The sequence below is a fragment of the Corvus brachyrhynchos genome, unplaced genomic scaffold, assembly GCF_000691975.1.
Source record: "Corvus brachyrhynchos isolate BGI_N302 unplaced genomic scaffold, ASM69197v1 scaffold54, whole genome shotgun sequence".
Lineage (NCBI taxonomy): Eukaryota > Metazoa > Chordata > Aves > Passeriformes > Corvidae > Corvus > Corvus brachyrhynchos.
In genome coordinates, this window is record NW_008237902.1 from 1,157,897 (window position 1) to 1,178,929 (window position 21,033).

The 21,033-nt window shown below is 42.0% G+C and overlaps 1 protein-coding gene across 1 annotated transcript in view; it reads left to right on the forward strand.

The window, feature by feature from the left end:
• Positions 1-21,033, forward strand: part of TRPC7 (transient receptor potential cation channel subfamily C member 7) — a 75,047-nt gene that overhangs the window by 47,126 nt on the left and 6,888 nt on the right. Inside the window, 5 exon segments of the mRNA XM_008632636.2 lie at positions 2,395-2,611; positions 7,771-8,004; positions 9,786-10,050; positions 16,944-17,139; positions 20,126-20,347. Of these exon segments, the coding sequence (XP_008630858.2) occupies positions 2,395-2,611; positions 7,771-8,004; positions 9,786-10,050; positions 16,944-17,139; positions 20,126-20,347 (1,134 nt within the window).

Sequence of the window (21,033 nt, forward strand, 5' to 3'; positions counted from 1 at the left end):
TGACATGTCTGTATGCTTCATTATTTTCCTATCATAGAGACAGGATACTAAAGTCATGCACTGATCTATTCTCTTCAGAATGAACCTTTGTATTCATTCACTGTTAGTGTTTCTATCTTAGCAGTACAGCCAGACACTACCCTGCAATCCTGGCTTGATGAAAGTGGTATTTTTATTTTCTAAAAAATTGAGAAATTGATACCCTCATGCAGTTACACACCTTGAGTTTAACGGTATCATGTTGTTTGAAAAATCTTTTAGTCATAAAGTGTTAGACTGGCTGGAGGAATTGACACTTCATTAATTTTTTACAGGATATTTTAGTCAACATCTTCTGTAGCTCTTACTTAAAATCAGATTTCTGAGAAGAGATGAAAAAGCTTCAGCTCAAGAAAATAATTGTAAACTTTCTGCAGTAATAAATGGGACGAAAGGCTGATGTAACACTAACTAAATACAAATTTCTGTTTAATCATGAGAGAAGTAAATGAAATTACCCATAGAATTCATTTTGTTCTGTAATACACGGGATTATTTCTCTCATAACTGAGACTATGCTGCTTTAATCTAAGGTCTTTCTTTTTTTGCATTTCTATAGACAGCAGAAAAATTCTCATTATCTGGAGAGGATTCGTGATTCAATAGGTAGATTCAATTTTTCTCTTTCAGTGAATTCAGGGTAGAAATGAATCTCATACAGATTGCAAATCCACTTTCTTAAAAACTTCTTGTTAAGGATCCATGGCTGTTTTTCCACTTTACTCTTGCAATCTGAACTCTCTCAGGTCATAGGAGGAAAACGTCCGAGATTATTACTGTGTGGGACATTTTTCAGGCCTATCCCATCATCCCATCAGTACTGGAATTGTAATTTCTACTACAAAGCATAAATCTACACAACACCAACCATAAAAACTGTTGAGAACTAGCACTACACCAAGGGTGACAGCACTGGGGGTGAACCAGAACTGCAAGTGTTGAGACTATTTTTAACACACTTCATCCACTCCTACATCTGCCATATTATTCCTAGACAAGATTAAAGAAACTTGGCTTTCAAGTCAGTGCAATATCTACCCAATTAAACATGTCCTTATTGACCTCAGGGAATGTTAGCCAGGACCTGGGGAAAGAGCAGACATTTTCATTTTCTTTAATGGAAAGTCTCTCCATATTTAGAAACATGCAAATTTTCCAGTAGGATTTCCTATTCTGTCAACTTTATAAAAGATTTAATTGACATTTTAAAAACTCTGTTAAGAAAAAGAAATAAAACCCAGAATCCTAGGACTTCCTTTGAATTTCTGCTAGACCTAGAGACCTCCACTTTTGAAATATTTCCTGTTCTGCCATGAGCAGAGACCAGGGCTCCTTGGAATTAATCTGCTATTGGAGATAAATAAGAAACAAGGATTTTCCTTTTAATGTCCTTTTTCCTATGAAGTTTTATGATCAAATCAGTAGATATTAAAAAAAAATGGATGATACCTTGGCATCAAGGGGAATGAATCAATGAGTAATATACCAAAAAAAAAATATATATATAATTTGCTTTGTGGGGGGTTTGGAAAGGCCCCATCCAGGCCAGCTCTTCCATTGCTCCCTGTTGTGTCCAACACTACAGGCTTCAGCCCTAGTGCTCCTGAAAATGCTTCTACTCTTTCTATCTTTCTGGAGTAATGTTTTCTTGGTTCACAGAAAATGTAAAATTAAAAGAGTGATATTTAAATTCATTAACAAAGAAAGCTTTTCAAGAAGAGCAGAACAAATATTATCTGTAGTGAAGAGACCTGCTGCTCTGGTTCTTGGCTTAATGTCTTCAAATAAATCCTTGTGTTCAGGGAGTGATTCTCCAGCTTTTGTACTAATTATGAGAGAAGCCTATCATAGCAAAGCATATGAAAAGCATTGCCACAGAATATTTAAACAGAAGGCTCTTTCTTACACATTGATAACAAACTAAGAATTCACCATTAGTAAAAGATTCTGACATATAACAATGATTTAAGGATGACAATTGTGTCCATCACTAGGATTTATATTGACACAAGAGTGCACTCATATAACACATACACAAACAAACATGTCTTTCATCTAAATGTCCTGTCTCTTCATTTTCCACTCACCATATGGCCAGGACAATTAGATATTACATGTGGGTTTAAAGGGGCATTGTAAGACATTGGCATGCATAAAAATTACCCAATGTATAATGTCTCGTAATAGCAAATAACAACTTGAACAAATCTAAACCCTATTTAGCTAATGATCCAGAATCAATTATTGAATCCTTTTTACCATGGGCAAAAGCTTTCAAAAGGTTTTTTTATAGTGAAAAAAACTTCTAGGAGGTGGGTAAATAAAAACTTTATGATTGTGTATGTTCCATTGCAGCTGGGACGTACCCTTCGAAGTCCTTTCATGAAGTTTGTGGCTCATGCAGTTTCTTTCACAATCTTCCTTGGACTGTTAGTAGTGAACGCTTCAGACCGCTTTGAAGGAGTCAAAAATCTCCCCAACGAGACCATCACGGATCATCCAAAACAAATATTCAGAGTCAAAACAACTCAGTTCTCATGGACAGAATTGCTGATCATGAAGTGGGTATTGGGTAAGTAAAACCAAAATGTCTACAAGTTCTCCGTGGGAACTCAACCTCATTAGGAATAGCATCATACCCAGTGACAAGACAAAGGAAAAATTTAAAAAAACCCAAAACCCAACTAACTAACCAAAAAAAACCAAAACCAAGCTAAACAAACAAAAAACGCAAACCAAGACAACTCCCCGAAACTTAAACAATTCACTATGAGTCTAGAGGTTGATGTCAAGAGTTTTAATTAAAAGACGAGCAAAGAAGACTTTGATCATGGTCACCACTTTTGAAAACATTGAATGATGCTTAGCAAATTCTCACTTACCTGATTTTCCACTTTCCATGGTAAATGCTATAGATGTTGCCTATTTACTTCTCTTGGTTTGATCACTGCATCTTAAAGAAGGTCTTGTGGCTTCACTCTAGGACAAAGTGAGCAGAAAGAAGTGTGGTGAGTCTGCCTGATTTATTACCCTGCCATGGGATCCTACTATAATTCACTGAACGTCAGTTTCTTTGTCTGCAAAATGAGTATAATGTCATGTGCTTTTTTTGTAATGCACTCCAAGATCTAGTGATGAAACCTGCTAGGCAAGTAAGCACTGGATTTTATGAAATTCGTAGTATGAAATTTTTACTGGTGAGAGGACAGTGCAGTGCTCAAATCTTTTAAAGGAATTTAAGTTATTCAACAATGACAAAGTAAAGATTCATGTGGGTGAACCCTTTGAGTGCAGAAGTGTGCCACATGCACAAGTTAAATTTCTAAGGAATTTTAGACAAAATCAGATGTCTCACTTTTCCTACAGGCATCATTTACTCCTGGCAGGTCACTTAGCTTGAACCACTAATCTAAACAAGCTTGGGAAGATTTATTGGGAAATTGAGCTTATCAACTCTGTAGAATCTTTGTCTACTTCTTCTGTATCTATTTTTGCTCACCACCATGATTTTGATTCTTTTCTTGCAGCAAATAATTCCACTGTTCCAGAAGTACTGATGGCATTAAATTCCCCTAAAAAATAGGATATGGCTGCTCTATCTGATGACTTCCTGTCCAATGTTTCTTTGTTCCCTGTTCCCATGATAATCAGAATCCCATACAGGATATTAAGCTAGAAAATACTGAATAGATGCCAGACTGGATAGAGTAAGACTGTAAGATATATTTTTAAAATTATATTAAAGCAGTTGGACAAGACGATTAGATTTTAAACTAGGCATTCTTTTCTTGTAGGCAGTAGGTATCTGTCTGCTTGTTGAGTTCCTGAGAGATGAAGAAGAAAACATTTCATTTAAACTGAAGGTTTTCACTTTTCTGGGATAAGAAAGGTGATTCATTGTACAGACTCCTGAATATAATGAGATTTTCTAATGATTGCCTACATCTGCACTGACAATCTTCTCTGGCCATTTTACCTGCCTGCCTCCATAAAGCTTCAAATAATGTTTCAGCAATACTGAGGTGAAAGTTTGGTGTACATGGCCTGCAGACACCTGCACTTCTTGAGCCCCATGTGTGACCCTGAACTTTAAGGACTCTGAAAGCACCAAGGGTGGCAACTTTTGGTGCTAAAATCTTATAGGTATTATAAATATGTATCTTTAAGTACAAATATAGTTAAAGTGGCTAACATAGACCTACCTAGTGGCCTTCTCTGATGGAGTGACTGTGTAAGTGCACAAGGGACGGGCTGCAGATGTCACTTAACCAGACTTCTGTAAAGCCTTTGACATGGACCCCCACAACATCCTTCTCTCTAAAGCACAGACAGATTTGATGGGTGGACTGATAGATGGATAAGAAAGCTGTTGGAGGGTTGCTTGGTCAGAGGCTCAGAGTCCAGTGATGGACATCAGTGACAAGTGGTGTCCCCCAGGGGTCTGTACTGGGACCAGTGTGTGGATACAAAAATGCTGCTAGCAAGGATTTTCTTGCTATTTTCTAAGCCCCTGAGAGACTTTTCTCTCTCACAGAAGAGGTAGCAGAGTTCTGTAAACAATGAAATACCTGCAACCTGGAGAAGTCTTGTTTATAGTATAGTAGACAAATATTTTGACAATGGATGTTTTAGGATTTTAGCCAATCACCCCCAAGGGGTGGCTGGTCCTTTGTCCAATTAGACTATGAAGAAAAAAGTCTATAAAAGAGTTTGTAAAATAATTAAATAAATCAATCTTGCTGCACAATTCCTGCCTGCTGGATCTTCTCTCCTCCTCCCTACAGCTGCAGGACATGGTAATATACCCTAGGGCATATTTTTTTTTTAATACCAGTGTTATTTAATACCACCATTAATGACATAGACGGAGGCTCGAGAGCACCCTCAGCAAGCCAGCAGATGGTGAGTGCCAAGGCTGACACACCTGAAGGATGGCATGCACCATCCAGACAAGTTTAAGAAATGGAACCATGGGGATCTCATGAGGTTAAACAAGACCAACATCCCCTTGTACATTGGGCACAGCAATTTTGGCTCATGCATCCAGGGCTCATTGCATGCCTCTTCCCTGTGGCCAGATCTTCCTATCTCTTGCCTTCAAATGAGGAAGGCTGGGATTTTCCTTGTGATCAGTATGGACAGAAGTGTGCACTGAAAGCAGGGGGGGTTTATTTCAAAATCCCCACTGCAAGAGCAACCAGGGTAGCAGTTAAACTCTGGGTGGATGCAATCTGAGCAGTCTTAATCTCTTAGTCCAACAGCCTTTGGTGGACCCAGAAAGGCTCAAAGGCAGCTCTGCAACATCTGCTGATGCTCTTGATTTATGTACCAGGCCAGAGGATATAAAAATCTGACAAACTGTTCCTTTGTGTGCACAGGTGGTGAACAGCACTTCTTTCACACTCCCATTTTTCTTCCAGATGGGCTGTGCCTATATCTTGACTCTCCTTCCCCTGCTGAAACCAGAATTGCCCATCAAGGTGACATTTCTGATCATCCCTGCTGTGGGAACACGAGACATGCAGAAGCTGGAGCATAGGAGCTGCTCATATCCCACATCTCTGAACATCAAACTCAGGGAAATGCCCCCTGCCAGAGCCATTGGGGATCTCAGAAACACCACATGGAAATGTGATTACATCCTGGCAGAGCTGCTTTGCCTATTTGCTTCTCCTTATTTCTTACACCTCCTCTTATGTCCCATCCCCTGAATTTTAGCTGATTTTTCTCTTCTCAATACTTTTACTAAGGAGAAGCTTTGAATTACTATCTCACAATGTATCTACAATTACCCAGCAGTGCTGACCAAGTAATTACTGGAACTTTTCTACTTGTCCTGAATAGACATTTTTTAAAAATGATTGCCACAAAGTTGGGGAAAAAAACAGTGCAAATTATAGGCACATTACTTTCACATAACGATTCTAATTTTGGTCAGACTCCTCAGTTTTAGACATTTCTTTGTTCATTAATCTGTGACTTAGGTATATTAAGTGAGCAAGATTAGAAATAAATTTGGATGGGAGTCATTTCTGGTCATCAATGAACAAGTGCTTTGTTGGGCAATGCTACCACGCATGTGGTATTTCCTTGAGTGCTTTAGCACCTTTATACAGCACACATGTGTAATGCACAGGGCTAATGGCTCCTATCCATCACTTCTGGGATGCTTTTTTTTCAAGGTAGAAATGTTTCTTTAATATTTCATCCTCGCTCCAGGAAAAGTCCTGAGAAACCAATTCTTCCACCTTCTCCCTTAGGCTATTTATTATTAAATCTCACTCACGGTGAGTGCCAGTGCAGGATGAAGCTCCTGCTTTTAACTCAGCCAAGCACCTGCAGACTGGAGGAGGAGAGCTGGGAGGCTCCTCTCCTGCCCTCCCTCTGCCTCTGCTCAGTGCTCTGCAGATCTCAGGCTCTCTCCCAAGACAGATCTACACAGGGCATAACCTATATCAGGGTACATCTCCAGGGAGATTCAAGGGATGTGGAGCTCATGGGCTCGCTGTGACCTTGGCTGATGGTGCTATGGATAGCTCAGCTTTCCTTTTTCTCTTTAAATCCTTCTCCATGCACATGGACTGACAGCAGCAGTTCTCCACTCCTCTACCCCCAGGCTACATTCCCACTGACCTGTTTCCCTCCCAGTAACCCATCTTCTGAGTGCAGCTCTGGGGACACCCTGTGCTTCCAGGAGTCTCAGAAGTAGCCAAGCAAATGCATTTACATGCCACACGACGAGAGCTTCCAGCAGAGAGAATGAAAGGAGTTCACAGAAAGGAGAAGATTGCAGGAGGTCACATGGAAATTGGCAGGCACCTCTCCTTCTTGATTAAATGTGAATTTTGCTGCTGCTATGGAAACAGGACTGGGTAGAGTGCAGGAAATATTTATCAGTGGGTTAAATATTCCAACACTTTAGCTATTCAGGACCAAGATTTCGGCCCTGGAGCCCTGCTGGGATTGAAAGTTGGGCAAATTAGTGAATCTGACCGGAGCTCTTTGCCCACTGAATTCACTTGTCCACCCCAGTCCTTCCCAGTAGGACACGGATGTTAAATATTTGAATTCACTGGGTTTGGCATTAAGGTTTATTTTTAAGTCTGTTTTCAGAAATCCTAAATTTGGGCTAAACTCAGTGTTTTCAAAGTGACAGATCAGCCTTTGATATATGGAAATTCATTATTTAATACAGAAAGCTTTATGAAATTGGAAGGACAGAACTTCTACCCTACCCTTTTTTAATCATACTAAACTTACTCTTGAACAGCTCTGTTTGCATTCTCAAAATGGACACACCCACTATCTTAGGGAAGGAGGAAAAGAGCAGCAGAGCAAGCAGTGCCATTTTCAGTGGCACAGTGTAGGAAGGTCATTTTGGGGACAAGAAAGGAAATCTACATTTTTTCCAAACACATCAGCAGTAGGATTTTGTCATGTCATCAGAATTTTTGAACTGTGCTTTTTCTGTCGTCATCAGAAATCAGCTTTACCATTGACTTAAACAGTGACATTTTGAGATTTCTACTTTGTAAGCACAAAAGGACATACAAACTACAAGGTTGAATTAATTCTTAAGAAAAGATTACATGACCCATTCCCCATAAAGTCATTTAATTAAAGAGTCTTTTGCTTTGGTCTTAGAAGCCACTGAAAACAGGAAACAGATCTGTCTGGATACAAAAACACCTTCTGTGTTTGCCAGTTAAAGATGCTCTGATCCCTCCACAGGTATGATATGGTCAGAGTGCAAGGAGATCTGGGAAGAGGGTCCACGTGAATACGTGGTGCATCTCTGGAACCTGCTGGACTTCGGGATGCTGTCCATCTTCGTGGCATCATTCACTGCCAGGTTCATGGCTTTTCTCAAAGCCTCTGAGGCACAACAGTACGTAGACCAGTACGTTCAAGATGATGACCTCAATAATGTCACCCTTCCCCCTGAAGTTGCTTACTTTACCTACGGTAAGATGCTTTTTGCTATCTAATACTTCCTGTTCTTTTAGGTTAATGTGTGGGAGTACTGAAAGCAGATTTTTTCTTGTGAATTTATATAGGTTTTTTCCTAATTAAACCGAATTATTTTCCCTAGATCTACCCATTCCAGCCATCTTCCCAGCCAGTAAGAAAGGATCCAAGCCTCATGCAGCCTCTGCTCTTGTGCCATTCAGGTCAATCACATCCTGAAAAAGTAGCTTGAGCAACAGATAATCAGGAACTGGGAGTGAGCAGAATATAATTTAAATTACAGATGAATTAATCTGCTTCATTTTCCAGATGTGAGAGGAGGGAGACGTGTAAACTGAGGCTGCAGTAAGTCTGTACTTCTGCTACATCCAACACCTCTATAAAAATAAATAAAAATAGCTGCTGCTCCTCAAAACCTGCATTTTTGTAAATCCTGTATCACCTATAAGTGCTGATACTGGGAAATGCAAGGAGCAGCAGTGCCTTGAAATTGTTATTTTGGATGGCTGAAATGGTTTTCCTTTGCTTACGGAAATGAATAGAGCTTCACACCCGTGTGGGGACTGGATCCACTGCACACCTCTGCAAACTCTAGATGTCACCCTGGGCAAAATCCATGGGGATTTCTGCTCACAGAGGGGCTGCAGGAGCTCCAGAGCTGGGCACCAAGAACACCACTTGCTCCGTAGAGCTGTGAGGTGGTTGTTGTAGTGCTGGGCTGCAGCGGAGAGCTGAGGCAGCACCTCCTGCCCTGCAGACATACCCCACACAGCCCCAGAGCCACGTGCCTGACCCACAGCAGGGTACAGAGCCACAGGATCTGCGTGGCCCCACCAGCTCAGTCTCTTGCATCCCTCTCTGCCCACGCAAGCAAGAGGCCACAGAAAATGTGGCTTTTCCCTCTCTGGCTTGCTGCTCACCCATTTAAAGTGAGTTCATGATACAAAGATGCAAAGGGTCCAGAACAGAATATCCCAATGAGATCCTGTGAATCCCTCCATCTGCTGCTTTTCCTTTGGTTCACATTACTGCAAATAATGCCTAAGTTTACTGCTGTGGCCCTGAAGATGTCGCATGTTTTAGCTGTGAATCACAATCTTTCCACCAAGAACCTCAGTTGATGCAAGGACACTTATAAGCCATATTAATATAAATGTTTAAATTTTCAGAATATTAGGTAAATGATGCATATCTGGAGTTTTCTAAAGTAAAAATATTACAGTTACTAGACTTCAGAAACTGGTTTTAATTTAGAGTTAACATGAAAATGGTATACTTAATGTTTATACTTGCTTTATTCGAACAAATCCTAACTTTCTTCTCTAATGGTGAGGAGAGAGATCTTGGTCTCCATAATGCTTCCGTTCCAAATACTGACACAGTGCCCTGTATGCAAATCTACAGCTACATTCCACTGTGTTGTGGTTGTGGTTCTCCATCTTAAGAGCTTCAAATGGAAAAGGCATAACCCAGTTGATATTCAACTAGGAAACAGAAAATACTGAGTTTGTTTAAACCCATGCTGGTTGTTTTCACTGTCTGGCTTCAGTAAATCCCAGTGACTTGGTCATTTCCCATCTTTACCATGTGAAAAATACAACTAATTCACCCCTATTTGTACAGCATGCTAAGGTCCAGTGAACAATTGCCCCAAAGCTGTTTTTTCTCTTTAACTCCTAGCCAAATGCAAGGCTGAGTCTGGAAAAGGGTCATTTATCATAGTAGCTTCCATCTAACCCTTTCTGTTACTAACACCTAGTGTACATGTATTGTTTTAGCCAGGAACAAGTGGCTCCCCTCGGATCCTCAGATCATTTCAGAAGGCCTGTATGCCATAGCTGTGGTACTCAGCTTCTCCCGCATTGCTTACATTCTTCCAGCCAACGAAAGCTTCGGCCCCCTGCAGATCTCTCTGGGGAGGACTGTGAAGGATATCTTCAAGTTCATGGTCATCTTCATCATGGTGTTCCTAGCCTTCATGATTGGGATGTTCAACCTTTACTCCTACTACCTTGGTGCAAAGTACAACCCCGCGTTTACAACGTGAGTACCTGGGGGAAAGAGGCTGCTCTCGTCAGCCCCTTCCAGCCTGCTGCTGATGCAAGGTCTGCTCAGGTACCTTCTGCTGCAGCTGTGTGGGCAAATCACACCCAGGTTTTGACAGGGAAACCTGTACCACAGCCTGCAGCCCTGGCAGCCAGCTCTAGGCCTGAGGGTAGGGAGAGGAGCAGTTCAGAAATGGTTATCTCTGGAAATCAAAACAGCAGATCAGGGACAGGTTTTGTGAGATGTTCAGTTCAGTGTGTGAAGAGAAGCAGTGGAGAATAAGTTAAACCTAAGATTATTGTTCCTAAACCTGTAGGATGAAATGTGTGTAAAATAAGAAAGGATTCTGCTTCTCTGAGAGCCAACGTTGGGGGAACTGAACCCAACAAATAGGGGCCATTCATTTAAGATTAGGGGCCATCATTCATTTTGATGATCCTTGTGGGTTCCTTCCAACTCAGAATATTCTGATTGTGTGATCTGTTTTAGGACATCATCTGAGTGCAGGTGTGATTACTGGGTGCCCTTCTGCAGAGCCAACTGCTGGTCATAGTGCTCAAAACAGAGCAAGACCAACCAGGGTGCCTGGGATGTGGGGTTTAAGTCCTGACTGGGAACTTTCCAGCAGAAGCCATCTGAAAGCTGCACAGAGCATCACACCAGGCTCTTCTCCACAGTGGGTCTGCCTGGGCCATGCTCACCTGCCAGCACCCACAGCCCTGCACAGCTGTCTGTGCTAGGTGTCCCCCTCCCTCACCTTGTCAGGGACGTTGGGAAGAGAAAGAGGTTGAAAAACGCCAATGGAATGCGGTTCAGAGTGAGGCTGCTTTTGAACTTACAGCCCTTTGGTGGCAGGACAAAATGCAGTCTCAATTCTGCAGGACCCCAGGAGCACAAGTCCCAATCCTGTGAGGGACAGCTGAGGTCCTAAAGGAGGTTTCAGAGCAGGGTATAGTCCTGCTGACTATGAGGGATGTGTCCCATGCATCCAGGAGAAAGCCTCCTCCCTTGCACTGCAATGTGGCACCAGCACACCACTGGGACAGTCAGTTTTGAGTCTCACAAATCCACCTTGACTGCCTTAGGGACACAGGGGGGGCTTTCCTTCCCACACACCTGTGTGTGTGGGAAGCTTGGCATGGTGTTTTCCCCTTGCTGTGAGCTGACTTCCAGAAAACCACTCCACAGCCACAGTGCCTGAGCCCACAGTGGTTACAGTGTGCACAGCAGACACTTGATGCTGCATTTGATGTGTCAATTCTGGAACATGTTACACAGCGAGCCTGGGGCTTAGCTCATCGCTCCTCTTGGAGAAATGACCTTTTCAGCATCATTTCTGTCCTGCAAGGGGCTGTTGCCTTCCAGTTTTACCACACACCCTCTTGTGCGACATGTAACCTGTAACATAATGTTTACTTTCCCTTGTTGAGCCAAATGTGCCTTCTAAACCTCTCCTGTAGCCTCAGGGTGCATTTTAATGGAAGGATTTGTGAGACCAGATGCATTTACATCTATCTGTGCTCAGTAGTCAGGGAGAAGAGAACTGAGTATGTGGGATGTGACTTGCTTCATATTTGAAAAGAAGATGCCCTTGAAGCACAAGACGTAATGAGAATCAAGTCAGTACCATCCCTGACTGCCTGGTGGCACAGCAGCCCTCACTTACAGCATCCCCCAGGCACATCCCTGGAGAACGTCATTGACAAATTCCAGTTGCTGGTGCAATTCAGCGCAGTAACTCTCTTATTAGCACTCATTATCTAAGTGGATCTTCCAGCAGTTACTGTCCTTTGATTGAAATAATGATCAAACATTCACTAAAATGATGACTGCTCACTGGAGTAAAAATTGTTTAAATGCCCCAGGTATATTTGGACTGGGGAGAGATCCTCCTTAACTTCAGACTGCTGATTACTTATCCTGGAGGGACTTCATGTTGTTATAAAGCAAATTTTGCAAGAGCATAAATTTTCCTTTTAAGAATTCAGAAAAGACTTTTAAAATACTTACTTTCTTCTGATTATTTAAACACACAAGAGTGGCAAATGATGATCAGGGAAAAAAAGCCCTTTCATCATGTGAAACAAAGAGAATAGATTTACATTCATTCCAAAAAATCCTTCTTAGACATTCCTTTCAACAAACTAGAAGCCTTGAGGTAGACAGTCTCAAACAATTTTAATAAGCTAATGACAAGGTTATTTTGGCAGATGGGCAGTCACCAGTTCTAGCAATGCTTCCTGCTCTATTTTTTGTGGCTGCTTGTTGGCCTTGCTGTAGGTGGTGGTCTCCTGCTGCCATTAACTTACTCATGGAAAGAAGGAAGATTTCAGTATTAGAGCTGAACAAGGAACTCAGCTGTTCCTTCACTGAAAAATCATTGGGCCAAAAAGGGGTAATGCTTACTTTGGTGTCCTCCTAACCCTTCTGTGACTTCAGCAACATCACAGAAGGCATTTCCTGGGGGACATGTTTGTGAATTCTAATGAGAATGGGTGAAATTTTACACTGTTTTGTAGTCCAAAATATGACTATTTAACTGTGGGACCTGATTCTCAGAGGTCACTTGGACAGTTGTGACAGAAAAAGACCCATTGGAGTTGTGCACTTAATTGACTGTGGCCAGTTCCAAAGAGCATTGACAGCTCCCTGGATACCTCAGTGGGAGCCCTTAGACAAACAGCTGCTCACTAAAACAACTCCAAATTACACATTTAAGAAAAGCACACCTTTCCAGGGCAGTATGTAAGCAGAAAAAAAGAGTGTATGCTGAGGGAATTGCTTGCTTTGTTCTAATGATAATGGTTAGTGAATGTTTGGTTTAACTTTCACCCTCCCTTGCTACTGTACTTTTGAAAGTGTGTGCTCAATTTCTCCTCTGTTGTCATCTACAAAGCAAGCACATAGTACCCCAGTGGCCTCTGATTTGAGTTATTATATGAAGTTTGTGACATTTCTTTCATTTTGATGTTCTGGAAGCAAAGGAAATAAAGATGCAGTTGTTTTTACTCCACACAGTTAAATATAGAGATTATTTAACTAACCATGGGATACTTTTAAAATGTTTTGGAAGTTCTTCAATGCTGAAGAGCAGATCATTTCCTCAGCAGTTGCCACTACGCCAGCTATGTTTATCTGTTTATCATATGCTGTGTACAGCACACAGCTCTTGAAACAGCCTGTAATTAAGAACATGCTATGCAAACAAAATCGAAATGGAGGCAAGGCTGATTGTGTTCATCTTGCTTTCTGCATCAGAAATCAGGCTGAAGGCTACAAGGGAAGCTTTTCTGTCTCACTCTCCCAAAGGGAAATGTGACTCACTCTTCAGTGCCACAGCTACTTTGAGGCTTGAAGGCTTTTTTCTACTTGTTTTGTCAAAATGTGATCATTTTGTAATTATATTGACTGCATTACTTTTTTGGCAGAGTTAGTTCTCAAACACATTTAAGGAGATAAATCTGAACGGATGCCTTGAGCTTTCTTGAAGAGGGCACAAGACTGATATGAAATCATAGCCTTGCTGAGAGAAATGACCACAGCAGCCAGTTGTCCTTTTTTAGAGTTCACTGTTTAAGTTGAGACGATTAAGAATCTCTTTGGCAAATCAGCACAACAGTCAGAGGGAAAGGATGCGCACGGGAAGCTCCACTCATGGCCGTGTGCGGGCAGAGAAATCCCCGTCCCCTGAGGGACGCTGCCTTTTATTCCCCATAGAGGCAGCACCCTCTTACACCCCAGGCCCCTGCACCTTCCATAGTCCGATTGGCTCGTTTAGATGTCACCTCTAGGACATAGGTTCTCATCTGTGGGGTGATTCTTGGGCATCGAGCGATTCGCTGGTCTCGGTCCTATCAGCAGGTGGTATTGATCCCCTTATGCTAAGGAGACATGACTGGCACAGACCCTCACAGCTTCTAGAACTTTCCCTCTTTACCAACTTGCAACACTCCCCACCATCCTAACACTAATACAGAAAATGCTCCTAACACTACCTCCCCATAACAATTGTTAATCAGCAAATTTCCTAACAATTAACAATCAACTGGCAAAGCCAATACTAAGTGGTTAACTAATTAACAATTAACAGAGAACCCTTAACTATTCTCTCAGCTATGAAAACCAACTTAAGTCAGTTCAATTATAACACTTGCCATGATCCTTTTTGATGAACAGCACACTGCTCTTTACAAAAGCGAGGAAAATCTGCAACTAGATGATTGGCTATGGTCTGTTAGGAAGCATCATCTTCCTTGATGCAAAATCTTTAACATAATATACAGATTATAATATAATAATAATCTGTAATATGTGTAATGAAACAAAAACCAAAAAAATCTCTGTGGTCTCCCCACTGCAACAGTCAGTAAAGAAGGTGATTGCTGCGTACCCACCTCCGCAAGGAGCATCAGCCAATCTGTCACTGCCAGACCCTCCTGCTGCCAGGAGCTGTCAGTCTGTGCAGGACTCCTGACTTCCTCCATGCCTTCATTTGTTTGCCTTTGAGAAGGATAAAACACCTGCTGACCTTGCAGGAAGGGGGTAAATTGCTTAGCTGGCAACAAGGAGACACACTGGCATCGTGGAGTATTTTAGAACTTGGCTCCTGAGGTCCTCCTCTCACGTTTTAGTGAGATATTCTTAAAAAAAAAGCCCAACTGATGTTCCCTGCAACCTGTGCCAGATCTCGTGCAGTTTGGCAGTAATCTAAAAGGGAGAAGGAAAGGGTCATCCAGCCTTTTTGAAGGGTAGGGATGGACTAGTACAAGGTCTCCTTAAACCATTTCCTCTGACAGAGGGAGAACTGTATCTGCCTGGGGACACTGCTAAGCATCACTTTGGCGCTACAGGTTAGGTCAACATCTCCACCACCCTCCCAGTCCCACCACCACGGGCATTGGTGCCTTACCTAACACTGGAAATAAGGTTTATGGACAGTACAGAAGAGCCCGGCACCCCTGCCCTTACCTCTGGGGCTCAGGGTGGTCAAGGCTGCTTGCAGCTCTCAATTAACTTTTCAAGGAGATTCGGCACTGCTCAAGTGTAGAGGTTAATGTTTAAGCTGCAGAAAAGGAGCAGAGCTGACACATTGTATTAAAATCTGCCAGCAGGGTGGAAAACTTAGGGAACCTTTCCAAATTAAAAGAGAAGTTAATAGCAGGGTGCAGCTGGGCTCAAGGCTGGGGGTTATGGATTTTATTAGTTTGTGAAATCACTTAGGTGGTGGGTTTCAATGCCAGAGATCGTTGGTGTAATATGTGTTCCTTAACTGGAAAGTACAACATTTATGGAAGAAGCAGTGGCCAGATTGCTACTGTACAGTGGAGGGAATCTGACACATTAATGCTAGGTCAGCTCAGCTGCAGATGAGGGCAGGAGAAAAGAGCAGAGTGTTACAGGACGTGAAACGTGCAGCAAGTGGAAAAGTGCTGGTACCTGAGTGTAGCACAGGCAGAGATCATCCCACAAGGGTATCTTTGCAGTTGTGCAGAGCAACAGGGGTCAGTGATTGTGGTATCAGGGGCTCTACGGATCAATAAAGCTGTGCAACATTTATTTGAAACATCGCTCAAGGTTACTCCCCACAAGAGTACGTTGTAACTATTCTATTTACTGCAGTTTTACTTGTAAATGAAACATGGTGTAACACAAATTATGATGGGAATTAAAACCCAGTTTGCTGCAGCAGAAAGGAACTGCCCAGCAAGCTGCACCAGCCTTTCAAAGGGTTGAAATTAATTTCTCTTGCTTTTGTGAATGGTGTAATTGACACCAGAGTTGATGTAAAGCTTATTTTTCTTGTAGAATATGCTGTGGTTTGTGTCTATAAGTTGTTTTTAACAGATTTAGCAGGATTAGTCTGCCACCCTAGTAAAAAACATTTCATCAAAATAATTTTGTCTATGGCATTGTTTCATTTGAAGGTGTTCACCTCCTGGCAGGCAAGAGGAGAAAGGAGGAAATTAACTGTTAATGGCTAAGGATTGCTCGGCAAAGGCAAAATGCCTTCTAAATTAATTATTAGGCAAAATGCTTTAAAAATGTGCCAGCATCCCTCCTCCTCCTCCTTCCATCCTTTTCAGCTGTGGCTTGTGGCTGCTCCCCTTCCGCCTGTTACAGCCCCGACTCCTTGGATCAGTCTCTCCTTTTGACATGTTAGTCCAGCCACATTCTTTCCAGCCCCACTTCTCTTTGTCATTGGCTTATTCCCCTTTTTCCCATCTTTTAATTTTCCTCTTGTTCCTTTCTACTTTTAAGCAAAGATAATAAACAAATCAAAATGCCTCTCTGCAACATCTTCTACCCCTCCTTAAGCCCAGTTTTTTCCTGCAAATGCTTGGGTGTCTGACATGTTTGCAGTCCCAAAGCAGTATGGGAAGAGAATCAGACTATGGTGTGACTATATTTGCACTCTGTGTTCTTTATCTTAATGCCACAAAGCAGAACTTTTCAATCCCTTCTCCTGGGTAAAAGGCTTCTCTTCTGCCCTGGAAACTGCATAGAATGAGGTCAGACCTGGTTCTATTTTCTCAGGATGAAAAAAGAGTGAGTGAGTAGAAGCAAAAAGCACTACATAAAAAGTTTCAAACTGCAAGTTGCCCATGGATTTGTCATCCCTATTAGGGACACAAAATCCAAGTGACAAGTAATGCACCTGATAACAGATGGAGCAAATCAGGGCACACTGGAACTTTGTACTATTAACCAGAAATCATATTTCTTTATCAAATTAGGAAATATGATTTGGCACCTCCCTGGGTGATGGATAATGGTTTACAACAACTGTGCCAAGACATATTTATATTTGTGTGTTGCTGCTTTTATTAGTAGGATGTGGCCTGGCTAACCTGGTGTCAACTCTATAAAGTGATTGTTTGTTTTATTTTTAGGGTAGAAGAAAGTTTTAAAACCTTATTCTGGTCAATATTTGGCTTATCTGAAGTGATATCTGTGGTGCTGAAGTACGACCATAAATTCATTGAGAATATTGGATATGTACTCTATGGAGTATATAACGTGACTATGGTGGTTGTGCTGCTTAATATGCTAATAGCCATGATCAACAACTCCTATCAGGAAATTGAGGTAAGATAAGAAATCAGATTATAAACTCAATGCACTTAATTGTAACTGATAATGCAAATGGTAAAAACCCAAAGAGAGTGTATCTTATTCCACATCCAAGGTTAGAATGCTGAAAACAGATCTTACACATTATGAGTTAAGGCTGAGTCTGTTCCCGGATTATGACTGAATTAATAATCAACAGTGAATCATTTCTAGAACAATTTTGGATTCCTTGTCTTTAATGACCCTCTGTGAGTAAACCCAATTTCCTTTACATATATTTAATGAAAGTGGCTTGTGATATTTTTTATTCCCTGTGTTGGTTATGATAATTTATCAATGTGTGTTGCCTTAGTTGCATTGTTTGCTTATGACAGAGTAATATTTCTTCTGACTTTTTGCCCTGTTCTCTACTGCTTAAACATTCCAGCCCATGTAGATCTGAAGCTCATGTGCATTCATGAAAATATTCAGAAATTCCGTATTTTCCAATCACCAGGCATAAAATTTGATACTTTTTTTTTTTTTTTGAGGAGTCTCTAGGGTGTGCAAAACAAGACTTTGTGGACATTTACAAAAACCATCTTTTAAAGCATATAAACAGAGCCCTCAAGGAATATGAATAGGTTTCTGCAGAAAGGAATTTGCAGGGTTTACCCAGCCCTGCTCAGTAGTATGGCTGTTACAGAGTGGATTTGCTAAATGCTTTGGACATAAACAACTCCCTGCTAATCTAAATAAAGGCAGAAAAAAAAATACATTATTTGGATAATGTTAATGTTGAGTCACCTCTTACTTCTGATTTGTTAAATGTCAAACTTCTGCAGTTGGGTTTGTATTAATTACTTGTCCTAATCTCCACTCAGAACCTGACATTGAAAATGGCCAGGGCTGAAAATATTTTCTCACTGTAATGTCTGACTCATCCATGTGCTGTAGTACAAGTATAACTCTATCCTGTGCATGCTGTAACTGAGTCTAAATGTCAGAGAGACCTTACATATGCTCTCTGTCCCAGAATCTTCCAGGCTTGCAGAAAGCGGAGTCATTTCTCCAAAGGTTTCTAATCACTTAAGATCAAGCAATTTCCTGAATTCTATTCACCTGAAACAAGCTCTGCTTCAGAAGGGGTCTCAGCCTCTTACTGCATTTTCTAGTTTATTGTAGTAGACAGAGATGCTCTTGAAAGTTTTTGAGAGAAAAAAGATCTCTGAAACTATCTGAAGAGGTGCCCTATATTAACTTTGCAGTCTAAACTTTCTGATGGCCCATTTTCTTGGCAAAATGCTTTGTCATTCTTCTTGATTGTATGGAAATTTTCAAAATTTTGTTAAAGATTACTTTTAAGTATCAGCAAGCAAAACAAGTGTGAACTGTTTGGCCCAGATCCTCCTAATTGAGGAAAAACTAGTTCTTCTCATACTAATTAATTTCAGTCCTCACTAGCACTGAGATTAAAGATAGTTGTAAAATCAGAGTCACGTAGGTTGGAAAAAACCTGTGAGATCATGGACTCCAACCATTCATTCAGCATTGCCAAGGCTGTGCCAAACCATGTCCCCAAGTGCCACATCTGCACATCTTTCAATATCCCCAGGGATGGTGACTGACTGCAGCAAAAGTCCCTACTGCCAAAGTGTTTGTCTGATGAGAGCAACGTCAGTAGTGTCCTAGGATGGACATTACTGAGGAATTAAATTCCATTCTGGTCAGTGGGCAGGTGGTTTACCATAAGCTGGAGTGACAAGACCATGTTCTCCTGCCTTCCATTTAATATCCCTCTTCATCTGCTTCAGGTTTTCTTCTGTTTATGCCTCAAGTATTGGTGCTTCCTGACAAATTTGCATTTATGGAAAGAAATCCTTTTTCCAGCCATAAAACAGAGCTACTTCCATCAGTAGTACTTTTAACTGCTTTAACAGAAAGGCATTAGAACTGCTCACTAGTGGTTTATTCTGTAATTCACCTTAAGGATTCTGTGAGGTGCAACCCCAAACCATGAGAAGAGCAAATGGCAAAAGTGAATGCTGCTGCTCTGGTGAAGACACATTGCTGTAACTGTGGCAGAATTAATCTCCATTGTGTCATGCCCAGTTCCTGACCAGGTTTCAGAGGTACAGGGTAATCAGAGGTTATGAATTGCAGCAGAACACAGATGTACACGAGTACGGGGAGCTGGCAGATCCACACCTCTACTGCTGCTTCTGCCCTCCATGTACACCACAATGAACACAGCTGTACAGCAGCTGTATCTCATCCTTTCTTCTGCCTGATAAATGGTTCTGATACATGGCCCTGACCATCCTCGTGTATCAATGCCAAGTGAACGGTTTCCTCCATAAAATATTTGCTAACCGTGCCCTTGTTACTTGGAAGCGATCATGGCCCACCTTGGCAATTTATAAAGGAGATCCACAGACACTGAAGGATGGAGTTTTTCTCCACCTTCATCAGTGGCAGGAGGTGAATAGTAGGAGGATTAAGGTGTATAGGGATACATGGTGGTGAATGCAGACAGGATCCATGAGGAAATCAGCGGATGACAGAAGAACGCAGTGTCTGAGCCTCCCGATGGGGGATTCCTGGCCAGTGCAGTGGTAACAGATGACACAGAGCACTGCAGTTCATCGCAACAGTCTTTGCTGCTGTTATGCTCATAAAAGTTTCTCCTGCTTTCCATGTCTCTACGTTCTGACACATTCATTCATCATCATAGCAAAACCACCAGATTGTTACTGAGACAACCCCTTTGATATACAGGGAAATAGTCTAATATTTGGAAGACACATATGTTCTGTTTATGCACCACTTTGTTTAAATTTTCCTTGTTTTGAGATTACCACAGAGAAGCCTACAAATACACATTTTGTGCAGGGGCCTTGTTCTGGCAGGCAGAATCTGGTTCTAGTTAACTCCTACCTGTATGTTTGCCCTAGTCATAGCTAAACTCCTTCCTATTTATTAATTTGGGTGTTGATTTGTTTTTCCTTCTTCCCTTCCCAAGGAGGATGCGGATGTGGAGTGGAAGTTTGCACGTGCCAAGCTCTGGCTATCCTACTTTGATGAAGGAAGGACTTTACCTGCTCCTTTTAATCTAGTGCCAAGCCCTAAATCATTTTATTATCTCATACTGAGAATAAAAATGTGCCTCATAAAACTCTGCAAATCTAAGGCCAAAAACTGTGAAAATGACCTTGAGATGGGGATGCTGAATTCCAAAAAACGGGTATGTTTTATCTTCCCTTTTCAGCTTCTTTGTGGAAAGGATTCCTGCCAGGGACCTTCTGGAGGGGCTTGCATGGTACACGGGGACATCAGGGACAGCACAGCCTCTCACAGGACCTCATCACTGCATGTTGTTTGTATCACATTGCAAGCAGAGGGTCCTCCCAGAGGTGTGGCCTCATTGTCCTAGGCACTATCCTCACACCAGGGAAAGGGCAACCTTTATAAGAACAGGCACTTTTATAACTTTTGTAAAAGCAGGCACTCCGAGGCCAAATAAACAAGGTCAAAGAGAGGGGCAGAAGCAGAGGCACAAACAGGCTCACAGCTTGTCTGGCTCAGGCCCATTGGTCCAGGCTCTCCCAGCTGAGCTCTGTGACTCTGCCCAGGGAGGGGAGAACAGAGTGACACTGGGACTCTCCAGCTGAGACGTGTGCAGCCCGCCCTCAGCTGTAACCTTGAAAGAGAGACTGAGGAGAAGGAAAGGGAAGTTGGAGAAGGCTTTGCAGAATTTGCCTTTGGGATATGTAGACTGCTTTAGGTCTACCTGGATCTCTTGGCTCTCCTTGGAGGCGCAAACAGCCAAGCCATCCAGCTCAGGGTGAGCCATCCAGCCCATGGTGAGCCATCCAGCTCAGGGTGAGCCATCCAGCCCACGGTGAGCCATCCAGCCCACGGTGTTTGAGC